The sequence below is a fragment of the Oncorhynchus masou genome, chromosome 33 (genome assembly GCF_036934945.1).
Source record: "Oncorhynchus masou masou isolate Uvic2021 chromosome 33, UVic_Omas_1.1, whole genome shotgun sequence".
Lineage (NCBI taxonomy): Eukaryota > Metazoa > Chordata > Actinopteri > Salmoniformes > Salmonidae > Oncorhynchus > Oncorhynchus masou.
The window spans coordinates 25,599,663-25,616,385 of NC_088244.1; the positions used below are offsets into that span (position 1 = coordinate 25,599,663).

General features: G+C 43.1%; 1 protein-coding gene across 2 annotated transcripts; it reads left to right on the forward strand.

The window, feature by feature from the left end:
- The first annotated feature begins 4,004 nt into the window (after positions 1-4,004).
- On the forward strand, positions 4,005-11,240 carry LOC135528119 (coiled-coil domain-containing protein 22-like). Of its 2 annotated transcripts, none has more exons than XM_064956952.1 (15): positions 4,005-4,418; positions 4,908-5,085; positions 5,770-5,902; positions 6,102-6,208; positions 6,494-6,578; positions 6,785-6,954; positions 7,081-7,293; positions 7,380-7,589; positions 8,475-8,711; positions 8,796-8,897; positions 9,017-9,124; positions 9,258-9,353; positions 9,581-9,640; positions 9,790-9,864; positions 10,005-11,240. In XM_064956952.1, exons 1-15 carry the CDS (start codon positions 4,369-4,371, stop codon positions 10,116-10,118), a joined length of 1,938 nt encoding a protein of 645 aa, XP_064813024.1. In that variant the 5' UTR covers positions 4,005-4,368; the 3' UTR covers positions 10,119-11,240. The 2 variants fall into 2 exon arrangements, with proteins under 2 accessions (XP_064813024.1, XP_064813025.1); XM_064956953.1 differs by having other exon boundaries at positions 7,398-7,589.
- The last annotated feature ends 5,483 nt before the right edge of the window (positions 11,241-16,723 follow it).

Genomic DNA, 16,723 nt, shown 5'->3' on the forward strand with positions numbered 1-16,723 from the left:
CCGGAGGACTGGTGTGTGAAGGTGGCACAGGATGGACTGAACCGTGAAGGTGTACTGGAGAGCCTGAGAGCAGGACTGGCACAGGACGTGCAAGGCTAGGTAGGTACACAGGAGGCCTAGTACGTGAGGTTGGCACATTTTTCACCAGCCGTCTAACACGCACCTCAGGACTAGTATGGAGCGCTGACCCAGGTGCCATTAAATCCCCGACACGCTCCGTCGGACGAATCTTGTACTTAGAGCACCAAACTAGCAACTCCCTCATTACTGTCTCCTCCAATTTCCCCATTAACTCCTTCACAGTCTCTGCTTCGCTCACCTCCAACGCCGGTTCTGGTCTCCTCCTTGGCTCCTCACGATAAACAGGGAGAGTTGGCTCAGGTCTGTCTCCTGACTCAGCCACTCTCCCTCTGAGCCCCCCCCAATACATTTTTTGGGCTGATTCACAGGCTTTCCTCTGCGCCGTCGTGATTGCGTCTCCAACTCCATTCTCCTATAGCCCTCTTCGCACTGCTCCAGCGAATCCCAGGCGGGCTCCGGCACTCTCTCTGGGTCGACCGCCCACCTGTCTATTTCATCCCACGTCGTATACTCCATGCTTCTGCTGTCTATAACGACCTCCCTTCGCTGCTCCTGCTGTCGCTGCCTGTTAACACGCTGCTCGGTCCGTGTGTGGTAGGTGATTCTGTAACGGTGTTCTTCGTTTGTCGAAAGAGAGTCGGACCGAAATGCAGCGTGTTGGTTACTCATGTTTTTAATGAAACAATCGCGGTACATGAAATAACTGATACAAATACAAAAACAACAAAACAGAACGTGAAACCTAATTACAGCCTATCTGGTGAAACTACACAGAGACAGGAACAATCACCCACGAAATACACAGTGAAACCCCGGCTACCTAAATACGGTTCCCAATCAGAGACAACGAGAATCACCTGACTCTGATTGAGAAGCACCTCAGGCAGCCAAGCCTATACAACACCCCTACTCAGCCGCAATCCCAAATACTACAAACCCCAATACGAAAATACAATATATAAACCCATGTCACACCCTGGCCTGACCAAATATATAACGAAAACACACGGGTCCTGTGTGGCTCAGTCGGTAGAGCATGGCGCTTGCAACGCCAAGCGTCGTGGGTTCGTTTCCCGGTAGGGCCACCCATATGTAAAAGTAGTGGCCCCAGCCGACTTGTAAGTCGCTTTGGACAAAAGCGTCTGCTAAATGGGATATATTATTATTATTATTATTAAAATACAATGACCAAGGCGTGACAGGATGAGCAATGACAGAGCGGCATAGGCCAAGATGCAATAGATAGTATAGAATACAATATATACATATGAGATGAGTAATGCAAGATATGTAAACATTATTAAAGTTGCATTATTAAAGTGGCCAATGATTCTACAAGTCTGTATGTAGGCAGCAGCCTCTCTGTGCTAGTGATGGCTGTTTAACAGTATGATGGCCTTGAGATAGAAGCTGTTTTTCAGTCTCTCTGTCCCAGCTTTGATGCACCTGTACTGACCTCGCCTTCTGGATGGTAACGGGGTGAACAGGCAGTAGCTCAGGTGGTTGTTCCTTCATGATCTTTTTGGCTTTCCTGTGACATTGGGTGCTGTAGGTATCCTGGAGGGCAGGTAGTTTGCCCTCGGTGATATGTTGTGCAGACCGCACAACCCTCTGGAGAGCCCTGCGGTTGTGGGAGGTGCAGTTGCCATACCAGGCGGTGATACAGCCCGAAAGGATGCTCTCAATTGTGAGTCTGTAAAGGTTTGTGAGGGTTTTAGGTGACAAGCCAAATTTCTTCAGCCTCCTGAGGTTGAAGAGGCACTGCTGCGTCTTCTTCTCCACACTGTTTGTGTGGGTGGACCATTTCAGTTTGTCAGTGGTATGTACGCAAGAACTTAAAACTTTCCACCTTCTCCACTGCTGTCCCGTCGATGTGGATAGGGGGGTGCTACCTTTGCTGTTTCACAATCATCTCCTTTGTTTTGTTCATGTTGAGTGAGAGGTTATTTTCCTGACACCACACTCCAAGAGCCCTCACCTCCTCAAGGTAGGCTGTTGTGTTGTCTGCAAACTTAATGATTGAGTTGGAGGCATACATGGCCACTCAGTCATGTGTAAACAGGGAGTACAGGAAGGGGGTGAGCACGCACCCTTGTGGGGCCCCAGTGTTTAGGATCAGCGAAGTGGAGATATTGTTTCCTACCTTCACCACCTGGGGGAGGTCCATCAGGAAGTCCAGGACCCAATTGCACAGAGCGGGGTTGAGACCCAGGGCCTCAAGCTTAATGATGAGCTTTGAGGGTACTATGGTGTTGAATGCTGAGCTGTAGTCAATGAACAGCATTTTCACATCCTCTTGTCCAGGTGGGATAGGACAGTGTGCAGTGTGATGGAGAATGCATCGTCTGTGGACCTGCTGGGGCAGTATGCAAACTGAAGTGGGCCTAGGGTGGCAATTAAGGTGGAGGTGATATGATCCTTGACTTGTCTCTCAACGCACTTCATGATGACAGAAGTGAGTGCTACGGGGCGATAGTCATTTAGTTCAGTTACCTTTGCATTCTTGGGTACAGAACAATACTGGTCATCTTGAAGTATGTGGGGACAACAGACTGAGCCGTTGAACTGCGACTCCACTTTGTCTTTATACTCACATTTTGCTTGTTTGAATGCCTTGCGGAGGGTATAACTACACTGTTTGTATTCGGCTATATTCCCAGTCTCCTTTACATGGTTAAATGCGGTGGTTCGCACTTTCAATTTTGCAGGAATTCCGCCATCTATCCATGGTTTCTGGTTAGGGTAGGTTTTAATAGTCACAGTGGGTACAGCATCTCCTATATACCTCCTTATAAACTCACTCACCGAATCAGCATATACGTTGATATTATTCTCTAAGGCTAAACGGAACATATCCCAATCTGCGTGATCAAAACAATCTTGAAGCGTGGATTCCGATTGGTCAGACCAGGGTTGAATAGTCCTTAGCACGAGTACTTCCTGTTTGAACTTCTTCCTATAGGAAGGGATCCAGGCTGTTTCACAACCAGCCGTGATTGGGAGTCCCATAGGGCTGCGCACAATTGGCCCAGGGTTGTCAGAGTTTGGCCGTGTAGGCCGTCATTGTAAATAAGAATTTGATATTTAAAAAAGTAACCTTCATTCAACTAACTTACCTAGTTAAATAAAAAATAAATAAAGGGGATGAGCAAAATGGAGTCATGATCTGATTTGTCAAAGGGAGGGTGGGGGAGGGCCTTGTAGGCATGCCGGTAGTTGGAGTGCAGTGGTCGAGTGTTTTAGCAGCGCGAGTACTACAGCAGTCAATGTGTTGATAGAACTTCGCTAGGGTTTTCCTCAAATTTGCTTTGTTAAAATCCCCAGCTACAATAAATGCGGCCTCGGGATATGTGGTTTCCAGTTTGCACAAAGTCCAGTGTAGATCCTTGAGGGCCGTTGTGGTATGGCTTGAGGGAGAATATACATTCACACTTGTATCGGGCTGCATCACAGCCTGTTACAGCAAGGCACTGAAGAGGGTGCTACTACCATTGGGTACACACTGCCTATCCCCAACCCCACCCCAATGGACATTAATCATTGTTGACCTCCACACTGAACATGGCCACGTGGTCTGCTTATCTCGCGTGGACAGATTTGGGGTGGAGTAATGTCGCATTCCAATGCTCGTTGGAGCGAGGAAACTCGGAAATGTACGAATTGCTAAATGGTTGTTGTTATACCGTGCCGCAATTACCAGTTGGCAAGTCAGACATTTCCGAGTTTCCTAGTTCTGACTAGTACATGAACGTGGCACAAATCCTTTCGCTTCGCCTCTTCCTCGATGCAGTACCCAGTCATGCGACTCCAGAAGCGGGGGGTTGCTGGGAATCATAGTTTAACTTTCCCAACTCTCCAGTTTTTTTACAACACTGCTGAAGAATGTTGAAACTCAGCATCCCATAGAACACTGCTATCATATCCTCCTCCCACGTGACTTAATGTGTTTAAAGATGCAACATTTCGGCTTTCACTAATTTGTCAGCTAGCTATCTCTCATACGATAAAAAGCTATTTGTAAGACATTTAAGGGAGCACAAAAAAAGTGTTAAGTGGAAATGTTGCTGGAATAGCTACTGTTGTGCCTCTTGTTCATGTGTTGAGAAGTGACAACGTAAGCTAGTTCCCCAGCTAAAAACAGGCGAGCTAGCTTGTTTTTGAATGGACCCGCCTGTGAGACCGCTAACGTTATCTAGCTAGCCAAAATAAGCACATTGAAGCCTAATTATTGGAATTTCGGGGGATTTTTGGTAACGGAATTGCAAGGCACTTCATCTTCTTACAGTGATGGAGGAAGTTGATAAGATTTTAATTCACTCCCTTAGACAGACCGGCACGTAAGTAGTTAGCCAACATTATTAACATTTTGTTTCTAGTTAGCGAACGTTTGCCATCTGGCTTGCTACTGTTTCTTGTTTGTGTCTTGAGTTTTGGATAGCTCGCTACCTCTAGATACGTAGCTCTCTTCTTTGATTTAGTGACTGACACCCAGGTCTATCTTCATTCAATTACTCATCAGCTAGTATCTCAGCTGATGTTTTCCTTGGGAAGTGAAGTGAAGTGCAGAGAGCTAGCTAAATTACATTTATTCACACTTGTACGAGTGTGTTCTAGCAGCTGGTTCTTTTGATTTGAACTCTGCAAATCTTTGAGCTACTGTAATGACCAGAATTCTTCCATGTCGGTTAAGTTAGCTACGCTAACTGTACACATTTTCAATGTCGTTTAAAAGAGTAACTTGCTGATTACATGACTAACGAGGTGTGAGACACACATGAGAAGTTAACCCCGTGTACCTGCATCTCATGCTCTGTGTGTTTGCAAAGGGACGTGGGGGAGGATGTTCAGAGTGTGAAGCGCTTCTCCAGTGAGCTCTTAGTGGAGGCGGTAGTGAAATGTCTGCGAGTGATCGACCCGGCCCTGGGGAGCAGCCTGTCCCACTCCTTACCCCCCGGCATGTCTGCCCGCTTTCGAGTGGGCATGAGCCTGGCACAGGCCTGTCAGGTGAGAGGTCAAAAAGAAAAGGGATAGTGCTCCCCCTCCTGTTGCGAAGTGAGGTTCGTGACTCTGTCCCCACAAGACTATGTTGATCAAATGAAGAAGATCAATATTGTTGGATCTAAAATAATATCCATGCACGACTTCTTGATGTACAGTAGCCATATGACCTATACCCCCTTTGCATGACACTCAGTCCAGGGTCTTTTTATACTCTAAAATGATTTGAATTTCATTGTCAAGCTCAGTTATTAATGGTCCCAACTGTCTGAATATATGTAATTCAGCAACCAATTTGACCTCCTGCGACAATTTGAAGTCATGTCATATCCTAATGCCATTCCATCTCGTTGAGTACTGCTTTGAACTATTTTTATTTCCTCACTCGATTGGCTTTATTGAATAGTCCATTTGCTTGCATAACTTCATTGAAGTAATCTTCTGAAATGTAGTTTTATTACAAGATATATAATCTCCCAAGTGTGAATACATTTGGTTTGCTCATTTTGTGAAGAAGGCTCCATCATTCCACATGTTCGTAATGGTCTTCATTACACAATGTCGTGGACTGATTCCATTTTCATGCTTAATGATCCTCATGCTCTAGACTGGGTGAGGTATGTGACACAAAGGTCAATGTCATGTGTATGAGCAGACTCCATAACCAGGTAGACATGTGTTTCTATGCAGGACCTTGGCTACAAGGGAGAGATTGGCTACCAGACTTTTCTTTACAGCAATGAGCCAGAGATCCGCTCCCTGCTCATGTTCCTGGTGGAGAAGCTGCCCAGAGAAAGTGCTGAGGCCTTGGACCAACCTGCAGGTACAGACACATTGTCCCACCATTGTACTTCTTGTCATTTATTGAATACCATTAACTTTAGCAATCACGTTATACATTGGTCATTTTTTTTGCTTTATAATCTGATCAATAAAAATGCATTGAATGTTTGAATCTCAAAATGACAATTACTTCATCTATAAGTGTTTATTTTTCTCGCATTCATTGTACCCCATAACAGGTAAATCGGTCCTCCTCCAGAAATTGATAGCTGCCCAGATCAAAGCTCAGCTGGCCTTGCCTTGGCTCCCTCCATCTTGCAGACTACCCCTCCTATGTAAAACACAGGTAGCTATGTCCTGCTGGCAATATCACAAAGCATTAATGACATGGCAGCTGAAGTTAAGAAACACTGACAAATAACTGTTGGTTTTCTAGATCATAAAGGAAGCTAGATTTCAGGGTTGGTCAGTGACAGTAGTGAGGCAATAATGCAATGTCTCTCAAGTTTATCCTGTTTTTTATGACCTGGATATTTACTGAAGTCAATAAACCAAAATGATGCACTATACAAACTTCCTATTTTAATGTCTTTGTCATGTGTTCTCACTTAACATTTCATTATTTTTTTAGAACCCAGGACCGTCCCACAGTTTCCGCTCTCAGCCCCTTAGTTTACTGCACTGCCTCAAAGTGCCTGGGAAAAAGCAATTGAAAGGTAAACCCCAGAATACACAGGGCCCTCTGTACTTACTCTCATTGCATATCATTCTGTAATCCAATTCTTCCAATTATGTAGGGTTCTGAATTAGTAGCCTATATATATTAGCATGTGGTACAAGATATTTGTTGCCAATGAAATAAGAACCTGTGGTGAAAGTTAAATCCCTGTGTACCACGTCATTCTTTTCACCCTGTCTCCAGAGGAAAAGGACTACCACAGGGAATTTCTTCCACCTGTGACTGCACAGCCGTCGCAGCATGCCTCAGTGCCGGCCTCCCTGCTGGAGCTGCATGCAGGGGAGCTTAGTGCCGCCCAGGAGTGGGACAATGAGTGGAACAGCCAAGGCCTCCTTTCCCGCCTCACCCCTGAGGTACACTCTTAAAGGGATCGTTTTTCAAGATTCTGGACAATTTCAATTTGAGTACAGAAGAATAATTTTGTGTTCATTGCAGTGTTTTAATCTCTGATCTCCACTTTTCCTCTCGTGGCCACTTAGGAATATCGCTCCAGGAAGCGTGCCCGTCTGCAGAAGCGGATCGAAGAGCAGCTGCGCACTGCGGCCCAGTCTCACTCGGACACCCTCGGTGCCCACAGGTCGGGCTCTGCTCTCACAGAGCTACTTCAGTCCTTCGGGGGCTCCTCCCTTGGTGGTGACATCCTCGCCAAGGGCAGCCGCTTCACTCATACCGAGAAATTCACTTTCACACAGGTGATTGAAGAGTTAACAAAGCCTGCCCCGAAGACATTGAGCAACATCTACAAATGTTCCCCCTTTCATTGCCAATCTGAATCTAGTGTGTGGGTGTGTGTCAGGAGCCTGCGAAAGCCTCCCAGCAGATGGCAGCAGCGGCCAGCTCCCTTCTCAGCTCGCATCAGTCGGAGGAGGAACTGCAGGCCCGGCAGCAGGAGGAGCTGGCCTCCCTGCAGTGGCAGCTACAGCAGCTCTCCCTCAGCCTAGAGGAGGTGGGCGGAGACATGAGGCAGCTCACCGTATCCATACTTCAGGTAACTGGAACCTCTCTGATTTTAAAACAGATAAACTCTGTATTTGTGTAGACTTCAGACTAGGGATGTGCGTGGATATTCGAATATCTGATCTGACATTTGTATTTTGTATTACTTGTGTGCTTTGTTTTTTTGCAGGGGGGGGGGGATTATAGCCCTATTTTAACACTGAAAAGTATTTTTCTAAGTTTCATTAAAATATCCATATGGCATTGTTAGATGAAAGGATATACCATGACATTTAAACATGAAAAGTGTTTTTATTTTTTAATGTATTTTTTTAGGATCTGCACCCCATAAAAAGACGGGTAGTTGACCGGTAGCCTTCACATGTGTAGCTTGTTTATGTTGGCCAATCAAAGCGACAATGTGGAGAAAGAGAGTGAGTTCACTAATGCAATGCAAGATCGAATAAAATTATGTAATGAATAGTTAGCAAAATGAGGACTAGGCAACAATGAGCAACCAACATGTAGGCAGTTGTTTTATCTAGCTAGCTTGCTTCTCTAGGCTTTTACAGTGAAGACGGGCACTGTTATATGCGACGATAAATAACATTGTGGCTGCAACAAGTTAGCTAGTCTTGGCTGTAGCTGAGTTGCCTTGGCGTCTCTCTCTCCGTCTGCTCCTTCACATACTCCGCCCCCTCCACAGCTGCAGCAATGGAGGGCCAGCTTCTCTCCATCGCGCAGCAGTGCTCAGGTTAACTTAAGTAAAAAAAGATGTGCATTTCCTATATCCGGATATCCGACAAATTCATGATGCTAGTGAAATGATTACATACCCCCATCCCTACCTCCAACCAGAGTTACCACAGTCAAATGAACTGTGACATTTAAGATGTTGTCACCCTGCGAGACTAACTTGTCTCCTGTCTGTGTGCAGGTGTCGGATGAGTTGAAGCAGAAAGAGCTGAGCAAGGCGGAGAAGGAGGACTCTGTGCGGGTGAAGAAGCAGACCATTGACCTGATGCCGGACGCAGAGAACAACCTGGCCAAGCTGCAGGCCCTGGTGGAGGGAAGTGCCAAGCGAGTGGTCAACCTGGCCGCCCAGTGGGAGAAACGCAGAGCTCCGCTCATCGATGAGCACCGCAGGCTCAAGGAGCTCTGCAGCAACCAAGAGGTAGCGTTCATCTCCTTATATATCACCACATGTGTGTTTGACTGTGCGAGAGATTCTTATTTCAACTTCCATTCTTTTTTGTAGATTGAGTCCTCCAGAAAGCTTTCTGAAATCAAAGAGCTTCACAACAAAATCCATCAGTCTGCGGAGAAGTCCAAGAAGAAGGAGGCACTGTATAAACAACTGGTATTAGAACAAATTTTAAATGTATTTGGGATGAGTTACTTCTACACCGTGTTTATTTGGGTTCCAGTCCATGCATTGTATGTCAGACACAATTTTGGGGAATCTGACATCTCTTTCAGATAACAGAGTTTGAGAATCTCCCCAAAGATGTCTCCCGCTCAGCATACACTGCGAGGATCCTGGAGATCGTTGGCAATATCAGGAAACAGAAGGAAGAAATTACAAAGGTACACTATTTGAGACACCTCAACAATGCAGTCCTGAGTATCTCCTCAAAAACAAAGGAATTAAAAACTCAATTTGAATCTGAGTAGTGTGATTTCAAGTATGGTATTTGTGTGTCCACCTCTCGGTCTGTAGATTCTGTCTGACACTAAGGAGCTGCAGAAAGAGATTAACAATCTGACTGGAAAACTGGACCGAACGTTCGCTGTGACTGATGAGCTGGTCTTCAAGGTAGAGCACCTAGAAAGATAACTCATGCATCTACTTTTTGCAATTATAGGTCAAAGAAATCCCTTCTAGATCACCTGATAATGCTCAACTTGCTACCAAGGAACCATGCTGTCAGTTTGCTCATGCCTTTCATTTAAATTGTTCCATACCACAGTTTGACAATTTCAGGAAAGCACACCAATGATGTTCCTTCTTGCCTAATCAATACTTTTCCTAATACTGTGTAGGATGCGAAGAAAGACGAATCTGTCCGCAAATCCTACAAGTACCTGGCAGCCTTGCATGAGGTAAGAGCTTGTTTGCAGAAAATGTTATATTCTTAGAAATTGAAGAGCAAGACATACTGCATATCCTTTGGTCTGGTGCTCTGTGGTAATTTTAGGTGCCTATAGCTACATTGCTTAGTTGTGTGACTTCATTATCTTCCTTGGTATAGAACTGCACTCAGTTGATCCAAACTATTGAGGACACAGGTACAATCATGAGAGAGATCAGAGACCTGGAGGAGCAGGTATATATGGCCCTCTTTCTTTTATTCCAAACCACTAACTTGTACTGCTACTGTACCACATGAGTCAGTTTGTCATTTTATTGACATAGTGATATAGGGCTGACTTGGTAGAGGAAACTTAAGTTTCCTTCTTTCCATAGATTGAAACTGAAAATGGTAAGAAGACTGTAAGCAACCTGGAGAAGATCCTCGAGGACTACAAAGCCATTCGCCAGGAGAACTCTGCTCTGGCTGCCAAGATCAGAGAGGCCTGACGTGACCCTCCCCATGCTGCACCGTACTGGCCACCTGCAGTGTCTGCTGGTCAAACTGACTGGTAGCATGCCCTCGAGACTGCCTGTCCTGTGTGTGTGTGTGTGTGTGTGTGTGTGTGTGTGTGTGGAACCAAGAAAGTACACTCCATCTGGTCTCAAGACTTTCAACGCTGTCCTTTGTCCACTGTCTTGTTGCATTGCCTTCTGGGAGCACTGACGGCATATGGGGAAGGGGAGATAGATTTTTGTACCATTTTTAATGCACAAACTTTGGCTTACCCAAAAACCATGCTGGATAAAGAAGTATGTGTAACAACACAGCGATGAATTATACTGGCCTTGCATCCCTGGTGTCCATACACTGGTTCCATATTGATTCCACCCAATCAAAAAATAAGTTAGGAAAATGATGCTGACCTTTTTTTCTATTATACATTTGTTGTAGTTCTTCAAAATTGCAGTAGTTCTGATAAATCAATCAAGTGAATGTCTTAATGATCTACTTTGAAATTCACTACAATTCAGGTGAATTTCTTCATGTTGGCTCTCATTCCCCAGAACAATGCAGTGGTTAGGTACGGACTAAGACCCCATTCATGCCATAATTTGTCTTAACTGGAGTCGATTTGGAGATTACTAGGTTTGTCCATTCTAGTTCATTCTCATGCCTTGAAATCAAATGCTGCTTTTGTCTGTCTCATTGGCTCAGTGTTATTTGGATTAGGGAGCCTTGGTGCAAAGTAAATGGCCTCACCTTTTGAGCACTGATCTCCTGAAATGGTCTAGTTTATGTAACAAACCACATTGATTGATGTAATGAATCATGTGAAACTTGTATAGAAACAATACAAAATGTTTGTCATAGCAGAAAATGAACATGTTAATGAAGTACTGTGCTGTTGCTTTCTTTCATGTTTATTTGAAATGCTGGAAGATCCTTAGTGTTGTTCATATGCTGTCCTTTTTTGCTTGATCCTGGAGGGGATGCCTGTTGAACTGGCTCTCAAGCGCTGTTTATACCTGGTGCCAACATGCCCCCTTTGTCCTAATCTTGTAAACTTTCCTGACTGCCCACATTTTTAGACTGGTGTAGACTATTAAAGACACATGATCTCATTGTTATCAGATCTTCCTGACCAACTCCGGAGGTAGTCAGGTATGTGTGGTGTCTGGATATTAATCAAGTGTAAACAGATCTGGATGGTCAAACTATTTGAATTATCATTATACTGGCCTCTAAAGTCACTGGCCTTGTGCTTGTGCAACAAAACCGTTGTGTTATGGGTAAATTGTGACGGTCTGATCTACAAATAATGAATTATTTGTGACGTAAGGTAATTTGTACACAATGAAAGTTTTAATGCAATATGCAACAATTTCAAAATGTAATATAAGAATCAGTCAATTACAATGTAGTAATCAGGCCCTGATCTATGAATTTTACATGACTGGGAATACAAATATGCCTCTGTTGGTCACAGATACCTCTTTAAAAAAGGTAGGGGCATGGATCAGAAAACCAGTCCGTATTTGGTGTGACCACCATTTGCCTCATGCAGTGTGACACATCTCCTTCGCATGGAGTTGCTCAGGCTGTTGATTGTGGCCTGTGGAATGTTGTCCAACTCTTCAATGGCTGTGTGAATATTATATTAATATTAATATATTGCTGAATATTGGCGGGAACTGGAACATGCTATTGTGTGTGTCAAGCCAGAGCATCCCAAACATGCTCTATGTGTGACATGTCAGTATGTAGGCCATGGAATAACTGGGACATTTACAGCTTCCAGGAATTGTGTACGGGTCCTTGTGACATGGGGCTCTGAATTATGCTGAAACATGAGGTGATGGCGGCAGATAAATGGCACAACGGGCCTCAGGATCTCATCACAGTATCTCTGCATTCAAATTGCCATCGATAAAATGTGATTGTGTTCATTGTCCGTAGCTTATGCCTGCCCATACCATAACCCCACCACCACCATGGGGCACTGTTCACAACGTTGACATTAGCAAACCGCTCTCCCACATGAAGCAATATATGCTATGCTCTCTGCCATCTATTACAGTTGAAATTGAGATTCATCTGTGAAGAGCACACTTCTCCAGTTTACCAGTGGCCATCGAAGGTGAGCATTTTCCCACTGAAGTCTGTTCAAGACCCTGGAGACAACAACAAGCAAGCATGCAGATAAGCTTCCCTGAGACTGACAGTGCAGAAATTCTTCAGTTGTCAAAACCCAGTTTCATCAGCTTTCCCAGTGGCTGGTCTCAGACGATCCTCCAAGTGAAGAAGCCGGATGTGGAGGTCTTGGACAGGTGTGGTTTCTTGTGGTCCGCGGCTGTGAGGCCAGTTGGAAGTACTGTTAAATTCTCTAAAATGACGTTGGATGCAGCTATTGGTAAAGAAATTAACATTCAATTCTATGGAAACAGCTCTGGTGGACATTCCTGCAGTCAACATGCCAATTGCACGCTCCCTCAAAACTTGAGACATCTGTGGCATTGTGTTGTGTGACAAAACCTCACATTTTAGAATGGCCTTTTATTGTCCCAAGCACAAGGTGTGTAATGATCATGCTGTTTAGACAGCTTCTTGATATGCCACAACTGTCAGGTGGATGGATTATATTAGCAAATGAGAAATGCTAGCTAACAGGGATGTAAACAAATTTGTGCACAACATTTTAGAGAAATAAGTTTTTGTGTGAGTGTGGAACAATTTCTGGGATATTTTATTTCTGGTCATGAAACATGGGACCAACACTTGTGTTTATATTTTTGTTAAGTGTAGAAAAGGCTGCAACGTTGAACAAGCCCATTGACACTGAGCACCATTTACTTATGACCTCAGCAAATTGTCTTTAAAAAATGCATTCAAATTATTTTGAATGAATGGGCGTGTTTGAGTGGATAAATGTGATAAATTGTACCATTTCACTTTCAAAGTGTGTTGCATTATGGGGATAAAAACGGTCCGACTTGTCGACTGCATGAACTTTACAAAAACTATGAAATCGCCTTCAAGTCCCTGTTGTTGCTTCTGACCCAAGCGAAGGGGACAGAAGACTTGCGTGAAACTTTGCTGCGATTCATGTCTACAGTGGATATGTACAAATGAACGTGATATTTCGAGGCACTCTCACCAATTGATAGTACAATGTACACATATTGACATGTTTATTTTGACATTCCATAGAAAAAGTTTTTATTAACAATGGCAACACTGCCATGTTGGACAGAGTCTTGCTGTAGGTAAACCATAACATTTTCCGACTTTCGGCTGTTGCAGATACACCTCCCCGACTTCACTCATCAATGTTCAGCCATAGCAGGCTACGTTTGCGTTCATGCGGGGTGCGTTCGAGTGGATCTCTTTTTTTCAACGCCTTCAAAGTGTGTTGCATTCTGGGGATTAAAGTTGTCCGACTTTTGCGCCTGCATGAACTTTACAAAAATGCATGTGATCAAAGGTCATTCAGTTTTGACTGCAGGTTTCTGCAGTTGCTCTTCAACAACTTCATCCTGCGGCCATCGCTTGCACTGTGGGAGACTATTGTCAACCAATCATTAAGGTGTTTTTGTTTGAACCACACGAACGTGACCAAAGACATGACTGGAAAAGGAACCAATTTGTCCTGACTTATTTGTACAGTGGAAATATACATAGTAATGTGATATTACATAGAAATGCTCCATCTTGGAACTTCCCAACCGTTGTAAAAAAATATTTTGGAAGCTATAAAAATGCATATATTAATGTCTACATTTCCCACCCTTATTCTATTACAGACACCTTAATGCACACTTTTAAAATATTATTATGTGAGCTAAAGATAAAACAAATAATAGATATATATATATATAAAAACATTTTCCTTAAAGTATGCTTTTTAGAGATTGCTAATGTTACTGTCCTTACTAAAACAACAAAAATACTTAAATACATGTAATTATGTCCTTGGAACAATTAATTGAAATACTGTAGAATTCCATTTATTCCTATGGAGGCCTGCTTCTGTTGGGGAGTGCCAATATGGCCGACCAGTGGCCTCAAAGCCTCTCAATGGCCAATACATAGCATTAGCAATCCATGGTTTATATTCATCATTGGTTGCAGATGCACCTACCCCGACTTCCCTCCTTGACTTTTGTCTATCGTCGGTTGCTTTAGCCTTATCACTCAAACACACCCGATATCTGTCAAACAATTTGCACACAGGGAGGCACCAGCTAATCTGGTCATAATGCAGACACAAGTAGGCTGTTTACACAGGCAGCCTAATGTTATGCTATGTTATTTTCAATAATATACTGTATCTTCTATATTGAATTGCATCTATGAATATATTTTCAATATTTGTATATAAATTGATAATGCTTTACAAACTGTAGTTTTTTTATTTATTTTTTATTTAACCTTTATTTAACCAGGTAGGCTGGTTGAGAACAAGTTCTCATTTACTGCGACCTGGCCAAGATAAAGCCTATCAGTGTGAACAGACAACAACACAGAGTCACACATAGTCATGCAGTTACAATATTACACATGGCATTGCTGGACATGACTGATCTCCGGCTGTAATTTTCACTAGAAGGGCCTACAAACATTAAATTACAATGTGTATCTTGTTACTGGGGAAAATAAGATATAACCCAGATTTGATAAATATTTAATCCATGAGGACTGCTGTAAAGTTTGACTTTTTTTGAAAATATGTGTAGAAAAAGACATGAGGAGATGCTGGCTTAGCAAGGCTAAATTATATACTGTGAAAGTCCTTCATACTTCCTGGATCATGTCCCATACTGTTTTTGAATGGGATTCAAAATTATATAATCAAATGAGTGAAAACTTGGTCATTTAAGATATATGTGAAATTCTATTCATATTTGTCGATTAATTTACTTTTACCCAATGCCTTTTATAAAGGTTTCCGATTACGAAAAACAAAATGCAGTAAAAAAAAAAAAAAAATGAAAGGCATCAGGTGAAAGTAAATTAATCCCGAATATTTTAAATGACCATGTTTTCATGAATTTGACGATATATTCTTGAATCCCATTCAAAAACAGTATGGGACATGATCAAATCAAATCAAATTTTATTGGTCACATACACATGGTTAGCAGATGTTAATGCGAGTTTAGCGAAATGTTTGTGCTTCTAGCTTCTGATCCAGGAAGAAGGCAGGACTTTAATGGGAGAGACCATAATGCTGCGTTTATGTGCTATTGTAGTTATCTGAAATTCCTAGTTCGACTTAAACAGTGCTCCAAGTCGGAATTACAAGTGGCCGGGAAACTCTGTTGACCGACTTGCGACCAATGATGCATATAAACCCTGGATTTCTGATGCAATGTATTGGCCATTGAGAAGCTTTGAAGCCACCGGTCGGACATATTGGCACTCCCTGGTAGGAGCAGTCCTCCATAGGAATGAATGGAATTCTAGTATTTCAATTATATGTTTCAAGGACGTAATTACATGTATTTAAGTATATACTTTTTGGAGTGTGGACAGTAACACTAGTAATCAAAAAAATATATACTTTAAGGAAAATGTTTTAAAATATATTTTTATGTTTAGCTTACATTATATAATGTAAAAGTATCCATTAAGGTGTATGTAATATAATAAATGTGGCAACAACAAAAAAATCCAGACATTAATAAATACATTTCTATAGCTTCCCCCCAAACATTTTTACAATGGTGGGGGAGTGCCAAGATGGAGGCATGGTGGCTTCAACACAGCGCCCCCTATTAGTCATCTAGGGTATACATAAATCATTGGTTGTGACGTTGTGGCCTTGTATACTGATGTATGCTGTATGGAAGAGAGATGGGAATGTGAAATATGTGATGAGGAAGATGCAAGAAGCTGTTGGAGCTGTGGAAGATTAGTCTCTAACATGGGGGTTTAGGATGTCTGTGGCCAAGTCCTTCTTTATGGAGTTTTCTAGGAGGAAAGTTAAAGATAGTAGTCTGCAAATATATGGTCAGGATATAGGTAGGGTGTCTGAGTTTAAGTATTTAGGTATGTGGTTTGATGAGAAGCAAAGTGGAAGTGACATGTTGAGTATATTGAAATGAAGTGTAAGTAGGTGCTGAACCTCATGAGGGCAGGGTCAGGATGTGATTGGGGGTCGAATAGACAAAGACTGTTGTGTATGTATCAGACATTGATCAGGTCATCTTTGGATTATGGTTGCTTTGTATATGGATCGGCAGCCAAAACGATGCTACAGCACCTGGATAGGATACAGTCAAGGGCCCTGAAATTGTGTGTGGGTGTCTTCAGGACAACACCTCTTTAAGCATTGCAGGTGGATAGTGGCGAACTGCACACAAAAGAGATAGGGCAGGACAAACTTGCATTAGCGTACTGAGCGAGGTTGAAATGGGGTTCAGAGGGACATCCTGCGGCAACTGGGAAATGTTGGGAGCGAGGTGTAGGTAAACAGAGAGCGTACGGGTGGACAATTGGGCAGAAAGTGGTAGAATATGGACTGGAGGAGAGCGAGATAGGGCCGGCAATTGCATTGGGGAACGATCCTCCATGGCTGTTTCTGAAACCAGGTGTAGATGTGGATATGATT

What these genes read in the sequence shown, in the direction of transcription:
- LOC135528119 (XM_064956952.1), top strand. Translation starts at nt 4,369, where the DNA reads ATGGAGGAAGTTGATAAGATTTTAATTCACTCCCTTAGACAGACCGGC. An exon ending in GCCTGGCACAGGCCTGTCAG is followed by an intron (nt 5,086 to 5,769) that starts GTGAGAGGTCAA and finishes GTTTCTATGCAG; the next exon opens with GACCTTGGCTACAAGGGAGA. An exon ending in ACCTGGCAGCCTTGCATGAG is followed by an intron (nt 9,641 to 9,789) that starts GTAAGAGCTTGT and finishes TCCTTGGTATAG; the next exon opens with AACTGCACTCAGTTGATCCA.